This window comes from Drosophila pseudoobscura, chromosome 2 (assembly GCF_009870125.1).
Source record: "Drosophila pseudoobscura strain MV-25-SWS-2005 chromosome 2, UCI_Dpse_MV25, whole genome shotgun sequence".
Lineage (NCBI taxonomy): Eukaryota > Metazoa > Arthropoda > Insecta > Diptera > Drosophilidae > Drosophila > Drosophila pseudoobscura.
In genome coordinates, this window is record NC_046679.1 from 14,885,471 (window position 1) to 14,904,558 (window position 19,088).

The 19,088-nt window shown below is 46.9% G+C and overlaps 6 protein-coding genes across 10 annotated transcripts; 3 read left to right on the forward strand and 3 right to left on the reverse strand.

The window, feature by feature from the left end:
• Positions 1-97: 97 nt before the first annotated feature.
• LOC4801778 (4-coumarate--CoA ligase 1) lies at positions 98-2,600 on the forward strand. 2 transcript variants are annotated; one of them, XM_015181908.2, is made up of 3 exons: positions 98-289; positions 705-1,391; positions 1,451-2,600. In XM_015181908.2, the coding sequence occupies exons 2-3, from the start codon at positions 721-723 to the stop codon at positions 2,412-2,414; spliced, it is 1,635 nt and encodes a 544-aa protein (XP_015037394.2). In that variant the 5' UTR covers positions 98-289; positions 705-720; the 3' UTR covers positions 2,415-2,600. The 2 variants fall into 2 exon arrangements, with proteins under 2 accessions (XP_015037394.2, XP_001358817.2); XM_001358780.4 differs by having other exon boundaries at positions 100-281.
• Myo95E (Myosin 95E) lies at positions 2,460-9,255 on the reverse strand. 4 transcript variants are annotated; one of them, XM_003736549.3, is made up of 18 exons: positions 9,081-9,235; positions 8,581-8,780; positions 8,403-8,518; positions 7,241-8,336; positions 7,116-7,179; positions 7,012-7,025; positions 6,849-6,933; positions 6,695-6,789; positions 6,486-6,633; positions 6,097-6,419; positions 5,790-6,037; positions 5,036-5,732; positions 4,888-4,947; positions 4,466-4,797; positions 4,267-4,402; positions 4,042-4,194; positions 3,851-3,978; positions 2,460-3,780 (listed from the first exon to the last, which is right to left on the reverse strand). In XM_003736549.3, exons 2-18 carry the CDS (start codon positions 8,683-8,685, stop codon positions 3,657-3,659), a joined length of 3,924 nt encoding a protein of 1,307 aa, XP_003736597.3. In that variant the 5' UTR covers positions 8,686-8,780; positions 9,081-9,235; the 3' UTR covers positions 2,460-3,656. The 4 variants fall into 4 exon arrangements, with proteins under 4 accessions (XP_003736597.3, XP_003736598.3, XP_002137493.2 ...); XM_003736550.3 differs by lacking the exon at positions 4,888-4,947; XM_002137457.3 differs by having other exon boundaries at positions 8,581-9,124.
• Positions 9,256-9,764: 509 nt separating this feature from the next.
• On the forward strand, positions 9,765-11,015 carry TBC1d7 (TBC1 domain family member 7). Its single transcript, XM_001358781.4, has 3 exons — positions 9,765-10,525; positions 10,584-10,815; positions 10,874-11,015. The coding sequence occupies exons 1-3, from the start codon at positions 9,963-9,965 to the stop codon at positions 10,955-10,957; spliced, it is 879 nt and encodes a 292-aa protein (XP_001358818.1). The 5' UTR covers positions 9,765-9,962; the 3' UTR covers positions 10,958-11,015.
• Positions 10,959-11,760, reverse strand: mRpS24 (mitochondrial ribosomal protein S24). Its single transcript, XM_001358782.5, has 3 exons — positions 11,620-11,760; positions 11,362-11,554; positions 10,959-11,296 (listed from the first exon to the last, which is right to left on the reverse strand). The coding sequence occupies exons 1-3, from the start codon at positions 11,635-11,637 to the stop codon at positions 11,007-11,009; spliced, it is 501 nt and encodes a 166-aa protein (XP_001358819.3). The 5' UTR covers positions 11,638-11,760; the 3' UTR covers positions 10,959-11,006.
• Positions 11,761-11,901: 141 nt separating this feature from the next.
• Positions 11,902-15,632, forward strand: Apc2 (Adenomatous polyposis coli 2). Its single transcript, XM_001358783.5, has 3 exons — positions 11,902-12,752; positions 12,809-15,031; positions 15,095-15,632. The coding sequence occupies exons 1-3, from the start codon at positions 12,117-12,119 to the stop codon at positions 15,500-15,502; spliced, it is 3,267 nt and encodes a 1,088-aa protein (XP_001358820.3). The 5' UTR covers positions 11,902-12,116; the 3' UTR covers positions 15,503-15,632.
• Positions 15,539-17,220, reverse strand: LOC4801784 (vesicular integral-membrane protein VIP36). Its single transcript, XM_001358784.5, has 5 exons — positions 16,983-17,220; positions 16,787-16,902; positions 16,519-16,716; positions 16,127-16,456; positions 15,539-16,067 (listed from the first exon to the last, which is right to left on the reverse strand). The coding sequence occupies exons 1-5, from the start codon at positions 17,107-17,109 to the stop codon at positions 15,861-15,863; spliced, it is 978 nt and encodes a 325-aa protein (XP_001358821.1). The 5' UTR covers positions 17,110-17,220; the 3' UTR covers positions 15,539-15,860.
• Positions 17,221-19,088: the final 1,868 nt, after the last annotated feature.

The following is a 19,088-nucleotide window of genomic DNA, read 5'->3' on the forward strand; positions in this document are numbered from 1 at the left end:
GGGCAGTTCCTCAATAAGAACGCTGCATTGATTTCGATGGGAAATCAGATGTTTTCCGCGATTTGTTTTTTTTTTGCATTATTTAATTTTTTCTGAATGAAGTCATTTGGACCTACACGCGCCTGCGCACTGGTAGCCTGAACATTATCAAATACGTTAATCTAATCGTGCCATAAACATATTGGGTGACAATTCGCGCCGGCCATCACAACTTTCAGTTTCTCGCCGAAGCCGCTCGTGTCCGTTTCGCCCAACAGTTGTGACCTAGAAAAAAAGTGACTGTAAGTCGGTAAATAGAAAACATGACCTGTTTAAATAATCCGCTCTACAAAGACTTCCAAGTATTGTTATATCCCTCGACCTCAATCGTGTCCCAGCTGGGATGGGATGCAAAGTGTCATCTCGTTTTCACCACCTCCGCGCCATGAACTGCGACCTTTGGAACGTGGACTTTTAAACATAAATATTCTGTTTAATCAAATCTCTGTGATAGCAGCAACGGTAACATGGAACTTAAGCTGCACACAAATATCTGTTAGCGGACGACGATTAGATTAGCTACGTGGGTTCAAAGACTGTTAATATTGGTTTGCTTTTGTGCCTTGCCGAAGGAACCGGGTACCAGTAGGTTCAAGGGTTGTTACTACATAGAAAAACCACCCCCTTTTTACCACTCCCACTAAACTTTTTCTGTTCTTTTGCAGTCCAGCGCCACCAAAAATGACTTCCACTCTACTGCCTGGTAACATTGTCTATGGCGGACCCATAACCGAACGTGAGGCCCAGGACTACAGATCCTTGGGCCAGTTCGTGTTGGACAAATACAAGGGCTTCGGGGACCAGACGGTGCTGGTGGATGCTGTCAGTGGGGCCGAGTACACGGCCACTTTCATGCACAAATCAATTGTCCGACTGGCCCACATACTCCAGAAGCTGGGTGTCAAGCAGAACGACGTCATCGGACTGTCTGCCGAGAACAGCGTCAATTTCGCATTGGCCATGTTTGCCGGCTTTGCTGTTGGCGCCACGGTGGCACCCCTCAATGTCACCTATTCGGACCGCGAGGTGGACCATGCCCTCAATCTGTCCAAGGCAAAGATCATATTCACCTCAAAGCTGACAGTCGATCGCATCGCCAAGGTGGCCAGCAAGAATAAGTTTGTAAAGGGCATTATTTCCTTCAGCGGCAGCTCCAAGAACTTTAAGAATATCTATGCCCTCAACGAAATAATGGACGACGACAAGTACACGACAAGCCCGGAGTTCCTGTCGCCAGCGGCAAACAAAAATGAGGATGTTGCCCTGATTGTTTGCTCATCGGGGACCACAGGACTGCCCAAGGGTGTGCAGCTAACCCAAATGAATCTTCTGGCCACTCTCGACTCACAAATGTACGTTCCCATCGATGCAGCGTATATTGTATTTCTCATCAATGCTTGTCTCTCAACAGCCAGCCCACGATGATACCCATGTCAGAAATAACGCTGTTGACGGTCATTCCCTGGTTTCATGCCTTCGGCTGCCTAACACTCATCACCACCGCCTGCATGGGCGCCCGGCTTGTGTACTTGCCCAAATTCGAGGAAAACCTGTTCCTCTCTGCCATCGAGAAGTACCGCGTGATGATGGCGTTCATGGTGCCCCCACTAATGGTCTTCCTGGCCAAGCATCCGATTGTGGACAAGTACGACTTGTCGTCCCTGATGGTCTTGCTGTGCGGAGCCGCACCGCTCTCCCGCGAAACCGAGGATCAGATCAAGGAGCGCATTGGAGTGCCATTCATTCGACAGGGCTATGGCCTGAGTGAGTCCACGCTTAGTGTGCTCGTCCAGAACGATGATTTCTGCAAGCCAGGCAGCGTGGGCGTCCTCAAAGTTGGTATCTACGCCAAGGTTATTGACCCCGACACGGGCAAGCTGCTGGGAGCCAATGAGCGTGGCGAGCTCTGCTTCAAGGGTGATGGCATCATGAAAGGATACATTGGCGATTCCAAGTCCACGCAGACGGCCATTAAGGATGGCTGGCTGCACACTGGTGACATTGGCTACTACGACGATGACTTTGAGTTCTTTATTGTAGACCGCATCAAGGAACTGATCAAGTACAAGGGCTTCCAGGTGCCCCCGGCCGAGATTGAGGCTCTGCTGCTTACCCACGAGAAGATCAAGGATGCGGCTGTGATTGGCAAACCCGACGAAGCCGCCGGCGAGCTGCCACTGGCATTTGTGGTCAAGCAGGCCAATGTGCAGCTCACAGAGAACGATGTGATCCAGTTTGTCAACGAGCATGCCTCGCCCGCCAAGCGGCTGAGGGGTGGCGTGATCTTCGTCGATGAAATTCCAAAGAATCCGAGCGGCAAGATCCTGCGCCGCATTCTGCGCAACATGCTCAAGAAGCCAAAGTCCAAATTGTAAACGGATCAGGATCGACCCCCCACCCTGTTCAGATTGTACCAATAGTTTACTATATGTATCGTTTTATTATTGCTAAACTTTGTTTTATAAACTACCAACTGGTTGGGTTTTTTTCGCTTTGTTTTCACGTATTTTGGCTCGTATTCTTTAAAAACTTAAATAAAAATGAAATACGTATCTCGCGGACACAATCGGGCTTTCGCTTCACAGCGTTTACAAAGAGTCATGCCATACATTTGATGTCCGTAACTATCAACAACAAGAGTTATACATATATTGTATATCCAACAACTACACATCGTACAATACATTTCGATCTCTCAACAAACTCTTCTTTTGCCATATCCCCATATTGTTACGCGAGTATATATATATATATGTATATATATTTATGTGTATATATTTATTTGAAATATTTAGCTACTCTTCCGCTCTGGTTTTGTAAATAGTTGCTTAACATTTTGTTTGTATGCAGGGAAAGGGGAAAAAGTTCTGTTCTCTATTGAATGGGGGCTTCATTTGAGTGGTATATAAAGAGGTTTTTTATGTTTATATGTCTGTTCTGTTCGTTTCTGTTCTCTAGCATTAGTTCACTAATTATTGTGTATGAAACCTTAAAATTTAAGAGAAATGCCTTGGTTTCTATAACGGAAATACATATATCAATAGTTTGTGTAAAATCTCTAACGTTCTCCACTGATCCACGGATCCATACAGTATCCAGTATGCAGTACGTACTTATTGTTGCAGTTCTAATCGACTTGGTGCATGACATATGAACTTAAACTTAAGCCTAACTCGCTCGAATCTCTCCACACACAAAATTAGATGAATAAATTCAGTTGTTCACTTCGTTAGTTTCGTTTCTTTGGTTTTTTTTGCATAAATAAAGTACGAGTGCATTCTAAAATTAGGTCTCCTGTTCTCCTACGGCTCCTTATAGTTTCCTTTCCTCTCATTTTTTGGCACAACAAATGACAACAAATTGTTGAATCTCTCTCTGATTGTCGCTTGTGAACAAACCTAAACCTCTTCCTACCGCTTTAAATGAATGTGTGTGATTAATATTGCTAAAATTGTATTTTGATCCCTGGGACCATTATAAAAGACGACAGCGACGAGGCAGGGGCCATTGCAATTTGCGTGATGACTGGTAAAATTATGTATATTATGGATACGGACCACGACTCCGACCCTGCCCTAAGGTGATAGCTCGAAGCTATGATTAGATTCTGTTGCGGATCATACAATTATCTCCATGCGGTTCGCCTTGCGCGTGACCTTTGGTGGGCCTTGTGCTAAGTCCGACATCCCGCCGTATTTGAACGAGAAGATGACAGTCTGTTGGCCAAAATTTGCTTCAAATCTGCAGGGCATTTGCATTAGCATTCAAACATTAGAAATATATTATCATCAGTCGAATCAGATCTACTTACTCTGTGCTTATGTGTATCTCTGGCGGTTTGCCTGTGGCATTTTGTATGACTAGAAACATTTTGGTCACAATTTCAATCACATGACCCGTTTGGAACACAAAATCTCCCTTTTTTCGACCAAACTCAGACTGCAAAGTAAAGATTATATCATCTCTCTAATTGAAGGTGGGCATTCTGTAAAAAACTCTCACCGCCTTCACATGAAATACAGCAATGTCATCCAGGTAGGGGCTCAATGACATGCGATATATCTCCGAGGCAGGCACTCTGTACTTGATTTGCAGCGTTCGCTGGTCCAACAGCAGGAGCGATGAAGTGGATAGCACCAGCAGAATGGGTACAAACTGCGATCGTAAAATAAATATTTATCTTTCAGCTCAGTTTTATAAGCTTTGTATAAGATATGCCTTGCTTACCTTGCCGCTGGAACGCGCTATCTTATTGATTATGTCCGCAAAGACCACATATTGATCGTTTGTCTCTGCGCATATCTTCTTCCACTGTTGATTGTGACGCAAACGCACATAGTCGCCCACAAACGGATGCCCCACACTGCAAGGAAATGGGTTAGGAAATGTGGTTAGAGAGGATATATCCTGAGAGAGCTAATCATACCTTCGTGCGTAGGAGGCTTTACGATCCTTGAATATGATGCTGGCCGTCACCTTCTCTCGCATGCGATTTCGTGCTGTCTGATCAAAGGAGTTGCGATATATGTAGCATTTCCAACGATGATATATGGAGCGCAAGTGCCGTGAGGCATCTGCCAGGAAGCCAGGCGCTGCCGGCCACTCGGTGGACAGCGGACTCAGTGTGTTCGGTGGCAGGCGCAGCGGTATGGTCAGAAGGAACTGGCGTATCTTCCACTGGCGATAGTAGCGGGCTATCACCTCGATGGCCCACTTCACCTGGCGTTTGTACTTCAGCGAACGATACTCTTCGCGTGCCTGCAGAATACAAAATATATCAGCTATGTTTCTCAATACGCTAGGAGGATTAAAAAGTGTAAAACAGTGGAAACAAAATGCAATGCTTACAACACGGTATAAACTCCACAAGTGCCTACGGCCAGTGAAGGGAATGCCAAAGCGGCACTCCTACGAAAGAACGAAAGAACATGCAGAAAAAAATCAACGAAAAATTAAGAAATAAATATCATGCAGCAGCTGGAGCTGGAACACTTACTCGCCAAGTGCGCCAGGCACTCGATATAACCATCTGGCTGTGCCGCATGCGCAGGTACCGCTTCCTCGCATGATACATGCGAAACATCTTCTGGATGAGCACCGCCAGCTCTCCGATACGCAGGCGTCGGAACTGCTCCAGCTCGTAGACGGTACGCGGACTCCGCACAAACACATTCTTGGTGCCGATGGTGAACTCTGCCGATGGCAGCGGCAGGTTGCGTATGATCAGGGCAATGCCTTCCACCTGGCTGCCGCCATGGAAATGCGGCCATGTGAGGCTATTGAGCAGCTTGTAGCGATGAAAGAACTTAACGTGCAGCAGGTGGTAGCAGTGGCCCGTGCGACAGAGATGAACCAGCGGCATCAGCGACATGTAGCGCACCTGATGCTGCACCAGAGCTAGATCGAACTGATGCGGCTGCTTGCCCTCGTTGGGCTTGATGCAGAACACATAATGGGAGCGACGATGCTTTACAATCGCCAGCAGCGTTTGCAGCTGGGTGCGTATGTTAGAGCTGAGAGTGCTGGGCTTTTTGCTCGTCTGTCTGCGCGGATTGCCCTCGGGGAAGAGGCTCTGCACCAGCGACAGTTTGCTCTGATAGCACGCAGCACTTATATACTTTGGCAGCATGTCGGAGTTTTTCTCCAGGAAGCGATGTATCGAGTAGTTAACAACGTTGGCAAAGTGCCGGATCCTGCAAGTGCAATCATTAATAAATACATTTATTCATTAGATAGATGGAAATACCCACTGAAAACACATGGAATTACTGCCGCTGGTCATGAAATTTGGATGCCCGGCACAGCATTGTTGGACGCGCAAAAGCAGAGCCTCATTACTGCTCAAATGGGCCTCGTTGATCAGGCTGAGGATGCCATAGCTTGGCTTGTCAATTAGCTCGCAAATGGACTCGTTGTCAAAGTAATCAATCCGCGACCACTCCAATCCCTCCCGTATGTACAGCTCTTGCTCAGAGCGCAGCAAATGGAACACAAAGTTCTGCCACATCAGAATAATTAGAACAGGAGAAAATCTCTTGGCTATTAATTTCTACTTGCCTGATGAATCTTTTCTGCACTGTAGTTGATGGCAAACTGCTCAAATGAATTGTGATCGAGCACCTCGAAGCCATAGAAGTCGAGCAGGGCCAGGTTCTTCTCGCGCTGCGTCGACTTCAGTGTCTCATTGATTTTGTTCACCAACCACGTGAACAGACGACTATAGAGAGTGCGGCAAAGTGTATTCCGATTGTTGGCCGCCTGCCGGGCATCCATTTCGGAGCCCACATCCTCCTGACTGCTGTTCGTACTGTTTGCACGCGTCAGGCAATTGATCAACACTTGAGCCTCCAGATTAAGCAGCTGAGCGGTTTCTTGAACCTCTGCAAGGAGAAAGGGTTTTCGAAAATTATAGTTTTCTATTGGATATCTGATACTTCACATCTTACCATACACATTGGACACCTGACAGCCCTCGGTGCCATCGATATTGGTCACGGGCACAAAGATAAAGTTGCCCAGCTTCAGAACCACAGCAATGACACGAAAAATGGAGCTCGTTTCATCACAGCTAAGCCCCAGTACGTCCAGAGAACGCTAAAAAATACAGATCGTAGAAAGGTTTATACACCTTCAAAGTCTAGGACCGAGGACTGACCTTGGTATAATGAAAGTTTAAGCGATCCTCCTCCATGGCAGTTGTGTTGCGCAGCAGCTCATACTTTTCCACATTTCGATACAGCTTGAGCGATTCTAAAAGGATTTTGATTTATTAGAATAAGGCAGAAGCAAAGGTAGGGTCAATCATTTACTTAGCAACTGGAGATCAGCCCCCAATAGTAATTGGTAGAATATGTGAAAGTTTCGCTCGCCAATGATGGTGTCCGTAATGCGAGTCTGCGGAAGGGAGGGAGAGAAATATTAGTAAAAAATCTTACACTCAAATCAAAAAGTGCCTTGTGGCTAAGAGCAAACCTTTTCCAGCATATCTTTTTGGGCAAGCATGGAGATAATAACGAAATAGATCATGGATTTATATATATACTCGTATAGGGAACCTATCAGGGGGCTCTACTTACAGTGGGTTATGTGCACTCCCATCGGATCGCCCCTAAAATCAATTTCAATATCAAACAGTTTTCCCTGAAAGCCAGACAATCATTTAGTTTTTAAGATCACATGGTATCATTCATGGGACACCTACATATCGGCTGGAGTTGTTGTTTTTCAGCGTACAGGCATTGCCCATGGCCTCTAGAAAGACATCCGCACAGGTAACGCATTCTCGCAGTCGTTGTGTAGGCGATTTGTGGCGTCGATGCAGAGAGGAGCTGGCCGAAGGCGTAGGCGACACCGAGACGGAAACCGAGCTAGGATGCGGCGGCGGTGGTGGCGGCAACTCGCCAAGCACTTTGCTTAGCTTGTGTGCATCGTACAGCGATATACGTTGCGTGGAACCCATCAGAGAGTGCCGATCCCGATCCCGTTCTGGCTGACTCTCAGTGGAGTGCTGGCGTACCAGATTCGAGCAGCTACCGCGATTCAGATTGCTTTGGTGGGCGGTGGTGGTGGATGATAAGCGACTGTTGCTGCCGCGCAGCAGCAGCATCGGCGACTCGGTCCCGGCGCCGCATTCCTCTTTCTCTAGGCTCTGGGCGCGTATGCATTTGCTGTGGCCGCACTGGCGACAGCCGCCATACGAGAGCATGGCATACTTGGGCGATGTGTTGCTGGTTGCCCCCTTTTGGGGCGGTGTGGCAGTGGCAGTGCAGGCTTGAGTCTGCTGGTGCTTGAAGCACGACTTGGTTGGATGCAAGTGATGTGAGGAGGCGGCATGCGCTTCGATTAGTGTGCTGATGTTTTCGCTGCTCTTGTGGTGTGAGAAATCAAAGTCCACGATCTTCTCACGCATATTCCGCCTGCTCTGGCGTTCAATGCTCTCGTCACGCGTCCTCGAGCGCTGCGATGGTCCAGGGGACGGAGACTGGCGACGTGCCATGGCCGCCGCCGGAGTGTTCTCGGCCCTGTTCTTGCAAATAATAAAGTTGGCAGTGCCAGAACAGCTGCTCGAGGCTCGCCTGTGGGCGTGAACTGCCATTCCGCTGGCCGAGCTGGTGGAAGATTGCTTGCGCAAGACGTTCGGAGTGTGGCAGAGCGGGCGATCCTGTATGTGAGTCAGAAAGTTGACAATCATTTTAAATGTCTCTGTTTTTCCCGCACCGCTCTCCCCCGTGAGCAGCACGCACTGGTCCTCGCTGTGATCCTTGAGGGATTGGTAGGCCAGGTTGGTGAGGCCGTAGCTGAAAGGAAACCACGGAAGTGAATGAAGCTGTGGCATGGGGCATGGATTTCAATCCGCTACTTACATGTGGGGAGGCAGCTGGAAGATGCCCTTGTCGCCATAGTTGCGGACATTGTCCAGCGAGTGCTCGGATATGTGATGATATGGATTCAGAGCCACAACAGAAGTTCCAATGTAGGTCTAAAATGGGCAATTAAATACTATATAAATGGCACACAAATCATGTACACATGTATGCTTACATATATATGATCGCGTTTATAGCGCTGGTGAATGTTATTTATAAAATTATCCTCGGACAGATTCTCGAGCAGCACCGAGTCCCAGGTGCCGATTTCCTGTTCCATTGCGACACCCAATTACAACAACGTCGTCGTGCACGGCAGCAGTAATGGCAGCAAGAGAAGCAGCAGAAAACGAGCCCAACATTTGAATATATCAACTGCAGAGGGGCGTGAAAAGGCGTGAAAGAAGAAGTGTTAGTGGCTGCAACAATTGCATAATTTATCGCGAGCGTGTGCTTGCATCTGGGCAAATCCGTGTTTTGATTTTCTGATTGAATTATTGATTTTCAGTTTCTGGCTCGCGTCGAGCAACAGCCTCGCTACCGAGAACATAGAGATATCTTGGCAATTGGTGGACCCGAACAGCTCTTGTGGATCAAATTTGAAAGTTGCACTCTCCAGCCTTCGCATCAACACAAATTGACTTTTCTTTTGCCCGAATTGCACATTTTGTTTACCTTTTCAGATATTGAGGCATTTTGCAGCAGTGTGACCGCGGATTTATCGTATCGTTAAAACAACCGTTCGACCATCAGAAATATACCAAAATGTACCATTTCATTTTGAAAATATACCGTAAATATATTGACGAATTCACGATCTATATTACGTATTCCTCGATTTTGATATTCCGTAAAAAATTACTATCCATATAGATCTCTCTAGCCCTGCCCACATAGTTTTATACGATTAATGAATAAATTTTCTACCGAAAAGTGTTAAAAATACCGTAAACGGTCAACCTGTTTTGTATCCTGTATGTACTAGTGGTGGCAAACAATACTATCGATTGTACTATCGATAGAATTCAACCAATTTCCAGTCCCCCTATCGATGGTGCACACACACACACTGTCAGTGCTGCCGATTATGCTGTTTTCCCGTCAGATCTGGCTTTTTTTGAAGACCAATTGCATGAAAAATTTGTGAATTGCGGGAATTCCGTACTTTTTATAAATGTGTTTAGATTTGTTTAGCTTTTTTTGTGATTTTGCCACCGGTTACATAAAAATTAAGAACATGTGGCCGGTCCATCAGCCTTTTCAGCCAAAAAAATCGTGTGAGTTAAGAAAAATATAATAAAGTTGTATTGTCAGTGAAATGATATTGCTAGTTTATATATAAATATACAGTATGGACCATGTCGTACGAATGCGAATAAGAGCTGGATGAGTTAATGAAAATTATATAAAATACACATTATATATCACTTTAATACAAAATTGTTAACACCATTATTTACGTTTTTTATTCAGCTTTTTTTCTGTAAGTTAGAGACAGCTTTTTTCTGATAATAAGTTGGCATCTCCGTCTCGGTTTGTTGACAAAATCCATGGACAATGAACACCGACGAGCGCAATTTTCGATCAAGTTATTATGAGAAATGCTTGATCAACAGCGTCGAGGAGAACAAATCGATCAACAAGTTGCTTGAGGATGACATACGCAATTTGAACAAATTGAAGCAATTCTGTATGAACTACACTGTTCCGAATGTCCACCGAAACCATCTTTGGTCTCTTGTCATGGGCATATTACCGCTTCACAAGACATCCACGGACTTTGTACGCGATCAACGTCGGGATGTGTATCAGGATCTGCTGCGGGCTGTGTCCGTGCTGCGGTGTGTGGACCAAAAGAAGGAGCTGGTGATGCACACAATGTGGCTGATGGAATCGAATCGATTGTGGCAAGGGGGCAATGCGAATGCCACTATGCAGGCGGATGACATGCATTTCATTGAAATCGTGAGGACCCTTCTGCAAATTTTCACCAACGATGTGGAGACCTATTGGATAGCAAAAGGGTTCTACAACTACACGCGCGAGCTGAAAAAGGAATGCCCCAAACTAAAGGAGCAGATCCAAATCCTGCTCAAGCGCGAGGACCTCTCACTGTTCAAGTATGTGAATTTTACAGTTTCTTCTATGTGGCATTCATATTTGATTTCGTCATCTTAGCCGCTTGGAGCAGCTGGGTCTATTCGACAGCACTTCGGTACTCCTGGATAACTGGCTTATCACCTGCTTTGCCGGCGTCATTTGTGAGACGGTGCTGGTCAAGATCTGGGACAAGGTGTGCGGGGGCTCGCGCAAAATTGTTGTGTTCCTCTTTGTGGAGCTAGTCAAGGACATAAGGTACCTGATTCTCAAGGAAAGTTCCCTAGCAGAGGTCAAAAGACTGATAGAAACGGTAAGGCGGTAACAGCCGCTGCCAAATCGCATGTAACAAACGTCAGACTGTCTTTCAGGTGGAGGATCCCGATGGTGTCATAGTTAACAAGGCCATCAAATCGCTGCAGATAAACAACAGCGAAGTCGACTACACGCATTAAGTAATTCTACAAAATGTTTATTTAGGACCCGAGTAAAGAGCGTTAGCAACTAAATGTATTTGAAGACCACGTCCTTCTTGTCGGCCACCGTTTGCAGCTCCAGCGTGACAGGGCATTGCATCCAGTAGGAGAGCAGCTCCTCCGTGTAACCAATAAGAAAATACATTTTGCGTGGACTGATGCCCTGGCGGATGATCGAAGCGACGCGTATTGTGTTGTGTTGGCGCTTGATAATGATCTCGGAGCAGACTAACGCATGCCAAGTGCCGGTGATGAACTTCCTTATGAACAAATCCTCGATGGCCGTTTGCGACGGACGCTGGGAGTCCTTCAGGGTCGCTTTAGGAGGGATGGGTATCATTTTTGTGAATAAAACATCGAGAATAAACTGCCCTCGAACTTACATGTGTTCCACGAGTTCCAGGACTTGCGGTGTCCAATGAAATGCGGTGGATTGGCCATTTCGTAGGTGAGCGGCCTGTTCCGCTTTGTGGTTATGCGGTAGCGGCCCGACTGCACGCGACAACACACGGCACTGGTGTGCAGGGCCGCCGATTTGTGGAGCTGCGACTCGGCCAGCGCCATTTGTGGCGCCAACTGCATCAGAGACAAGACAGAGTTTAATTGCATTACAAATCATTTTGTGTTATGGTTTAACTCACCTTTTTCAGAAAGTTCATTATTTTTCGGTCAAATCTGCGTCCAACAGCTGTTTGGCGTGACGTAACAGCTGGCTAGCGATGGTCAATGCGCGTGCGATGTTTCTGTCCTGGATTTTACAGTAAAAACGACACATAAATTATACTCTAATATCTATGACAAGTTATTTAAATATATATCCATTCCAAATTGGAGGTAAAATATGACGTTTTATTTTCCTAATTTACTGTATTAAAACACACAGTATTAGGCGCGCAAGGAAAGAAACTTTCAGTCGATGAGAATTGATCGTATCGTAGTGAAAAGTATCGATACTTTAATTCGATCGTGCGCTTAGAAAATGGCTAGAAAAGGACACAAATTAAGGATCAACTGGTGACAGTGATCTCTACCTGCAGGTGCGACAATAAAATAAGGATCTTCTTGGAATAAGAATTCCACATGCTCTGCCCGCCAGTCACAGTGCCTTTTAAAATCAAGGTAGTAGGTTTTTGAAGCCATGACGCTAAACGAGAGTGACGCTACGCGATTGGAACTGACGCGGAACTTTTTGGAGCTTTCCCGAAATGTGGAGACCTGCACCGATCTGCGCAGCTCCGATTGCATTCAAATACTGGTGCAGATCTTGCACGCCAATGACGAGGGCTTGGCCACAGCCCGAAAATATGCCAGTCAAGCGCTGCACAACATCGTCCACAGCAATCCTGAGGAAAAGGAGCGCCAGCGGGAGGTTAAGATGCTGCGGCTGCTCGACCAGATCCTGGACTATTGCAACTTTCTGCGCACTCAACTGCAGAGCGGTGGCGAGGCCATAGCCGATGACGAGGATCGCCATCCCCTGGCTGCCATGAAACTGCTGATGAAGGCCAGCTTCGATGAGGAGCATCGCCAGACCATGTGCGAGCTTGGCGCCCTAAAGGCGATTCCCAATCTGGTGCATCTCGATCATGCAGTCCACGGGCCGGCAGCCGGACGCGAGCAGTGCAATGCGTTGAGGAGCTACGGACTCATGGCTCTGACAAATCTCACATTCGGAGATGAAAACGTCCACAACAAGTCCTACCTATGCGGCCAGCGTCAATTTATGGAGGTAGTAATTGCCCAGCTAAACACGGCTCCTGACGATCTGCTTCAGGTAAGAAACAAATTTGTAATTTTTCTGAGCCATTTTAAACACATTCGATATGGCAGGTCCTGGCTGGCGTTTTGCGCAATCTGTCGTGGCGCGCCGACAAGCATATGAAGACCATCTTCAATGAGCTGGGCACGGTGACGGCCCTGGCCCGGGCAGCCATGCAGAACAAGAGCGAAAACACACTGAAGGCGGTGCTGTCGGCTCTGTGGAATCTCTCGGCTCACTGCAGCACCAACAAGGCGGAGTTCTGTGCTGTGGACGGAGCACTGGCCTTTCTAGTGAGCATGCTCAGCTACGAGGGGCCCAGCAAGACACTCAAGATCATCGAGAATGCTGGCGGTATCTTGCGCAACGTCTCGAGTCACATCGCCGTATGTGAATCGTATCGTGAGATTCTACGAAGGCACAACGGCCTGTCCATCCTACTGCAGCAGCTGAAGTCAGAGAGTCTGACTGTGGTAAGCAACTCTTGTGGCACACTGTGGAACCTGTCGGCCCGCTGTCCCGAGGACCAACAGTTTCTAATCGATCACAATGCCATTCCGCTGCTACGTGCCCTGATCGCCTCCAAGAATTCCATGATTGCCGAGGGCAGTGCCTCGGCTCTGAAGAATCTGGTCAACTTTAGGGCCGCTCTAGAACTGATACCCAACGGTGATTCCCTTTCCCTGGACAACGATCCGGGACATGCGGGAACCCTGCCCCGACGGTATAGCTCACTGCGTCTTAGTTCCAATCCTACGGGATCGCTGAAGAAAGTTCGACCTTCCACAGTCGGTGTCGGCGTTGGCAAGGGTGAATTTTTGACCAGAAAATGCGGCGGCAGTCGCGAATCCATTTATTCGGGAAAATCCGATTCCACAAAATACTCAAGCAAGTCCGAGGGCGGGGCGAAGAACCCCTTTGAGATTGTAACGCCCACGGAGGAGCAACCCATTGACTACTCCATGAAGTACATGGAGCATAAGCCGGACACCAAGACTTTCGAGATCGACTTGGATCAGCCCACGGACTTTAGTGCACGCTACAAAGAGCGACGATCCATACCATTAGGCACCACCGCACAGCCACAGCTGAAAACAGAGACAAATGAGATTATTAGCGATGCGTTGCCGCTGTCCAAATCAGATTCCACTTCGGAGGGGGTTCCACTTTCCGCAACGAAGCAGAAAATTGGAACAGAGACACAGGGAGAGCATCCGATCAACTATTGCGAGGAGGGAACACCGGGCACTTTCAGTCGCTTTGATTCCCTCAACAGTCTGACAGAGAAGACTGATAAATCTCACACAATGGCACCCAAAACGCCCACAAAGCCACAACAGCCGCCTGGAGCTCTGGCGCTGCACAGCAATACGCCGCAAAACATCGACTCGGCGCTGGAGACACCCTTGATGTTCTCGCGACGCAGTTCGATGGACTCGCTGGTGGGCGGTGATGATGAGACGATTGCTTGCGACGATAATGGTTCCGTCATCAGCGAATACAGCCGAATGCAGAGCGGTGTTATATCGCCTTCAGAGTTGCCCGATTCCCCCACCCAGAGTATGCCACAGTCGCCGCGACGCGATCGTAAAATGCCCAATCTCCCGAACGGACAGAATCAGATTGAGACGACGACCCCAAGGAAAGCTGGCAATGTGTTCGAGGACAAACTGAACAGATTCCACTTAGAACACACGCCCGCCGTCTTCTCCTGTGCCACCAGCCTCAGTAACCTGAGCATTCTGGATGATTCAAATGCCAACGGCAATCGTGAAACGCGTGGAAACGACATCAATGGAAATGGAGACGCCCCACGCAGCTACTGCACGGAGGACACACCTGCCGTGCTTTCCAAAGCGCCCAGCAACAGTGATCTGTCGATTCTGTCCATACCCAACGATTTGAATGCCAACGAGGAGCGAGTACCGCCTCCACGCGTGCCAGTTTTGGGCACAGAGCACCCAACCACAGAGGATGCCATCTCCAAGATGCGTTGCGGCGGCAGCTCGCTGCCAAGCTATTTGCCAGTTTCCGACGAGATGAGCAAATACTACGTGGAGGACAGCCCATGCACCTTCTCGGTAATTTCTGGACTATCCCATCTGACTGTGGGCTCCACTCGAGCAGGTCCAGTCTCTCAACTGCCCATGCTCCTGTCCGAAGAGGCACCCAAGCTGCCGCCCAGACGCAATGCCTCGCAAGCGGAAGTGGAGCCGCGTCTGCCGCCGAAGAGAAACGACTCGCTGTCCTCTCTCTCCATGGATTCGGATGACGACTGCAATCTGTTGAGTCAGGTAAGTAATTTAAAGCTTGCATCAACGATGGGGATTGCTAAAGGCTTCTCCACCATTTCATAGGCAATAGCGGCAGGTAGCTGTCGACCACAACCAAGCGGGGCCAGTGCCAGCACCAGTTCCAGTCATGCCAACACCAGTACCAGCACTCTGTCCAAGACAAATGGCCAGCGGAGACAGACCGTGGATGATGGCAGCAAGCTGAACTATAGCTCGGATGATTCCTTGGACGACGATGATGGTCAGTCCAAGTCGCTGTTCGAGCAATGCATCCTCAGTGGCATGCACAAATCCAGCGATGCCCTTGAGTCCGAGAGTGAACCCTCATCTGCGCAGGGACAGGGACTGGGACAGGAGGGAAGCGCCCGCGATCGATTTGTCAGCAATCAGGTGAGGCAGATCGAGTCCATGTTGGCCGGAGGACGACCACATCCCACTGCCAGTAGTCGCCAGCAGGAGCATCGAGTGTAGGCATCGAGAGATTGATTGAGAAGCAACACGCACACACACATTTTTCCGGTGGCTTTTATTCTTTTGTCTATGCTGTAACACGGTCTCAATTTTCCTATAGTTCAGATTAAAAATTTGCACTTAAATTTAACGCACTCTTTAACACGTGTAATATACTCTTCTAACCACTCAAGGAAAATGGAAAAAACGGGAGGAGGATAAAATGGGAAAACCTAAGGAATAAGTATGCGTGATACAGTCGGTATAAATAAACTTGGTTTTGTCAATTGAGTCTCGTAGATACGATACTCTCGTAACATGATGCTTTGATGACAGATACGACTAGCTTTGAGGCGTCCGGGCCGGCATCCATCATCCCTCAATAGAAACGCTTACGCGCATTGCGATCCTTGAAGTAGGAGATGGCAAAAATGGCCACCAAAGCCGCAACAACCACAACGAACAGAAGTATGAAGAATATTTTGGCATTCGACATGCCCGGCTTGGGGTCATCTTTGTGCTCACGGGGTGGTTCAAAGCTTTTTGCATTTGGTACGATATTGGTTCGTCGCATAATTTCGTCATGCTGTGCGGAGGAACAAACAGTTTAAGGGTTTATGTTGATTAATCCCCAAGGTTACATACCGAAACGTCGTTATCAACGTCGTAGAACTTAAAGCTGTGGATGTCGTGGTTATCGGACAAGTCGCCTGTCGTTGCCGACAAGCCCAAGTAGTAGCCCGTAGGCAGCTCTACGTTCGCCACCACGAAGCAGCTCTTCCACTCGTTTCGATTCTCCAAATCCGTCGATACGGATAAGATATCGTTCTCGTAGCGTATGCTTATGAGTGTCTCGTATTCCACATTGCGGAACCTCACCTCACAGCCTGACAGCTGCGTGTGCGTGCCATCGCGATCGTGGTCGTAGCTCCAGCTGCCGTTATTCACCATTGCACTCAAGTACGGATGTTGGTGCTAAAAATACATACAGTCGAGCGCTTAGTCATGACACAAGGAAATCGTATGGTTTTTCGTACATTGTGGGGACCGTTGTGATTGCTGTAGGTATCCAAAATGATGGCCAGTCCGTTGAAGTAGTCCTTACTGCCAAAGACGGGGCCCGTCTGCATGCGCTCCTTCGTATACCAAACTGCAAAGCCATCGCCAAAGAGTTCAGTGCCTTTGCCGTGAACCTTGAAGCCCACATGTATCTCCCAGTTGCGTGACATGATGGGCTTAAGAGGGGCAAGATAGATTAAACCATCGTACATAAAACTTTGATAACACCAGCACAGGAACACTTACATTGTAGTTCCAAAGTGCGCCGCTCTTTGACTGCAAGTCCGGCGTCAGTCTTATGTAGTTGCTGGTCACCATTGTGTTGCCCATGAAGTCCCAGTGGGGTAGGATGACGCCAACACCTTGAATTGAATGATTGTATCAATCCACTTGCAGCTACGTTCGAGGTACACGTAAACCGCATCACAATTAAACGACATACCTTGAAATGGACGCACCAGACTATGGTCCCGCTTCATGTAGTCTCCATTCTCGTTACCCAAAATATCCGATGCCAGAAAGACGACAAACAGCCCCAGGAGACAACTTGTGTTTATGATCTGGGTCATTTCTGCATTCGTCGGCCTCTAATTTCTTCGGGTACTATTCCAAAAATTTAAGTAAATATTTTCTTGCGAAAATTCTTTGATGCGCCGGCTAGATAGAGGTGGAAAACATGAATCATCGATGTTTTTTCCTTTTTATATTCATCGATTGGCGACACATCGATGTTTAGTTTTATGTCTGTCTCGTCTCTATGAAAGAAAAAACTAAAAACTAATTAAAGCACGAAAGGTACACACTTGGTTGAGCTATTTTCTTTTCTTTGTTAAAACACTCTTTTAAATATATAGGTTGAAATGATCTGGCCACGTCCTGCGAGTCTGTGCGAATGTTCAGCAAGGCCGGTCAAATTATTTCAGATCGTCGCATTCGCCTTAAGCCGATAGTAGTAAACCAGTAAATGTTTCTAAACAAAAATCAGGACTGGTTTTAAGATATAATCTAGGGAATTGACGTTTTTTATGTTGCTGAACGAAAGCTATGAGCTATTGAAAGGGAAATTATCTCAAATTAAAATGATCTCTAATAAAAACATCGAAAACATCGTAACCGACCGTCAGAAATATACCGAAACATACCGTCTTTTTTAAAAAAGTCAACCGGGTAAAAGAGGTCTTTACCCGATTCAAGTTAGGTTATCGATACTATCGAGTGGTGCGCGCCAAATATACATTTTTTGAATGTGAACGACAAGGATTTAAATGTTGTCAACCGGGGCATTACCGATTCAAAAAGTACGACGAATTCCTCAATTTTGATCTTCCGTCGAATATTCTCAGCTATAAAGAACATTTAGCCATGCCCACATAAATTTATACGATTGATGAATCAATTTTCTACTTGATTGGCTTAATTTAAATAATTGCTTTTATTGCATTTCTATATAACATTGAGTATGATGATCAGAAATAAATGTAACCTTTCAAAATTCTTTGCAATATAAGTCGGGTGCAAAATGGAGACAAAGTAATTTATTTAATTATAATTGCAAATTTATTTATTCTATAATATTTGTTTATTTGTATACAAGTATGATGTATTTATATTTGAGAAAATGCATACAACAGATAAAATGTCAGTTTCGGCTGTTATATGTGGGACAAATTGGTTATGCTATGAAATATGTCACGGAAGTGCAGCTAAAACTACTGAGCTGATGAATGCCTACGCAAATTGTTGTCATCAACAATTTCCCCCTCTTAAATGTTTTTCGACACTACAATCATGCGTATATGCATACCCTGTGTGTGTTTTTCAACCTGTTTGAATGAATATTAATCGGATTGGAATACAACATACAACGCCAACAACTCTGTCAGTTTGTCAAAGTAATGGCCTGCCCAACGCAGGGGCAGGGGGTGTGCACAGTCCGTTAACTGTGGCGGAGGCAGTTTAACGGCCTATTGCACACGCACATTCGCGCCTTCGCGGGCTCTCGCGAGCCGCGAGCCCGTGGCACGCCTAATGGAAAACGAGAAGGAGAAACCAGTTCCAAGAGTTTTCTTCCTCGGCATGCGTTTGCGTTGCTCCGTTGCTCGCTGCCGCGCTTTGGGGGGCACTGTCAAGGTCGGATCGTGAGAATATATGGATACAAAATACTGAATAATGCAAATCGGACAGGAACTTTGGCATGCACTTGGACTTGGAGTGCAGTTTGGGCACAATTAGCTAATTAGAGGCAACAGCAGTTAACGGTGCGGCATGTGTTTGTCAACTGTAAAAGTCGGCGGAGATTCTCAGAGGTTGCTTCCTCAACACGCCGCTAATTGGCATATAACGTGCCTAATTATATAAGTCATTTATGAAATCATTTCACTTTTCACCCCGTCCAGAAGCAGCAGCAGCAGCTGCAATTACGTTTCCGTTGACTTTTTATTTTGTGTGTTCGTCGTTTGTTCTTGTTCGATTCGAATCAATTCATTTGACGACTCATCGGCACTTGACTTGACTTCCTCATGCACGAGTGAAATATTGTACGAGATTG

Bases quoted from the DNA above. Each gene is read 5' to 3' on its own strand.
- LOC4801778 (XM_015181908.2), top strand. From the start codon at position 721: ATGACTTCCACTCTACTGCCTGGTAACATTGTCTATGGCGGACCCATA. The intron at 1,392-1,450 runs GTACGTTCCCAT...GTCTCTCAACAG, and splicing joins GCCACTCTCGACTCACAAAT to CCAGCCCACGATGATACCCA.
- Myo95E (XM_003736549.3), bottom strand. From the start codon at position 8,685: ATGGAACAGGAAATCGGCACCTGGGACTCGGTGCTGCTCGAGAATCTG. The intron at 8,337-8,402 runs GTAAGTAGCGGA...GTTTCCTTTCAG, and splicing joins TTCCAGCTGCCTCCCCACAT to CTACGGCCTCACCAACCTGG. The intron at 6,790-6,848 runs GTAAATGATTGA...AAATCCTTTTAG, and splicing joins GGCTGATCTCCAGTTGCTAA to AATCGCTCAAGCTGTATCGA.
- TBC1d7 (XM_001358781.4), top strand. From the start codon at position 9,963: ATGAACACCGACGAGCGCAATTTTCGATCAAGTTATTATGAGAAATGC. The intron at 10,526-10,583 runs GTATGTGAATTT...TCGTCATCTTAG, and splicing joins GAGGACCTCTCACTGTTCAA to CCGCTTGGAGCAGCTGGGTC. The intron at 10,816-10,873 runs GTAAGGCGGTAA...ACTGTCTTTCAG, and splicing joins TCAAAAGACTGATAGAAACG to GTGGAGGATCCCGATGGTGT.
- mRpS24 (XM_001358782.5), bottom strand. The intron at 11,297-11,361 runs GTAAGTTCGAGG...TCCCTCCTAAAG, and splicing joins CTGGAACTCGTGGAACACAT to CGACCCTGAAGGACTCCCAG.
- Apc2 (XM_001358783.5), top strand. From the start codon at position 12,117: ATGACGCTAAACGAGAGTGACGCTACGCGATTGGAACTGACGCGGAAC. The intron at 12,753-12,808 runs GTAAGAAACAAA...TCGATATGGCAG, and splicing joins CTCCTGACGATCTGCTTCAG to GTCCTGGCTGGCGTTTTGCG. The intron at 15,032-15,094 runs GTAAGTAATTTA...ACCATTTCATAG, and splicing joins ACTGCAATCTGTTGAGTCAG to GCAATAGCGGCAGGTAGCTG.
- LOC4801784 (XM_001358784.5), bottom strand. From the start codon at position 17,109: ATGACCCAGATCATAAACACAAGTTGTCTCCTGGGGCTGTTTGTCGTC. The intron at 16,457-16,518 runs GTACGAAAAACC...ATGTATTTTTAG, and splicing joins ATCACAACGGTCCCCACAAT to CACCAACATCCGTACTTGAG. The intron at 16,068-16,126 runs GTATGTAACCTT...TCCTCCGCACAG, and splicing joins ACGTTGATAACGACGTTTCG to CATGACGAAATTATGCGACG.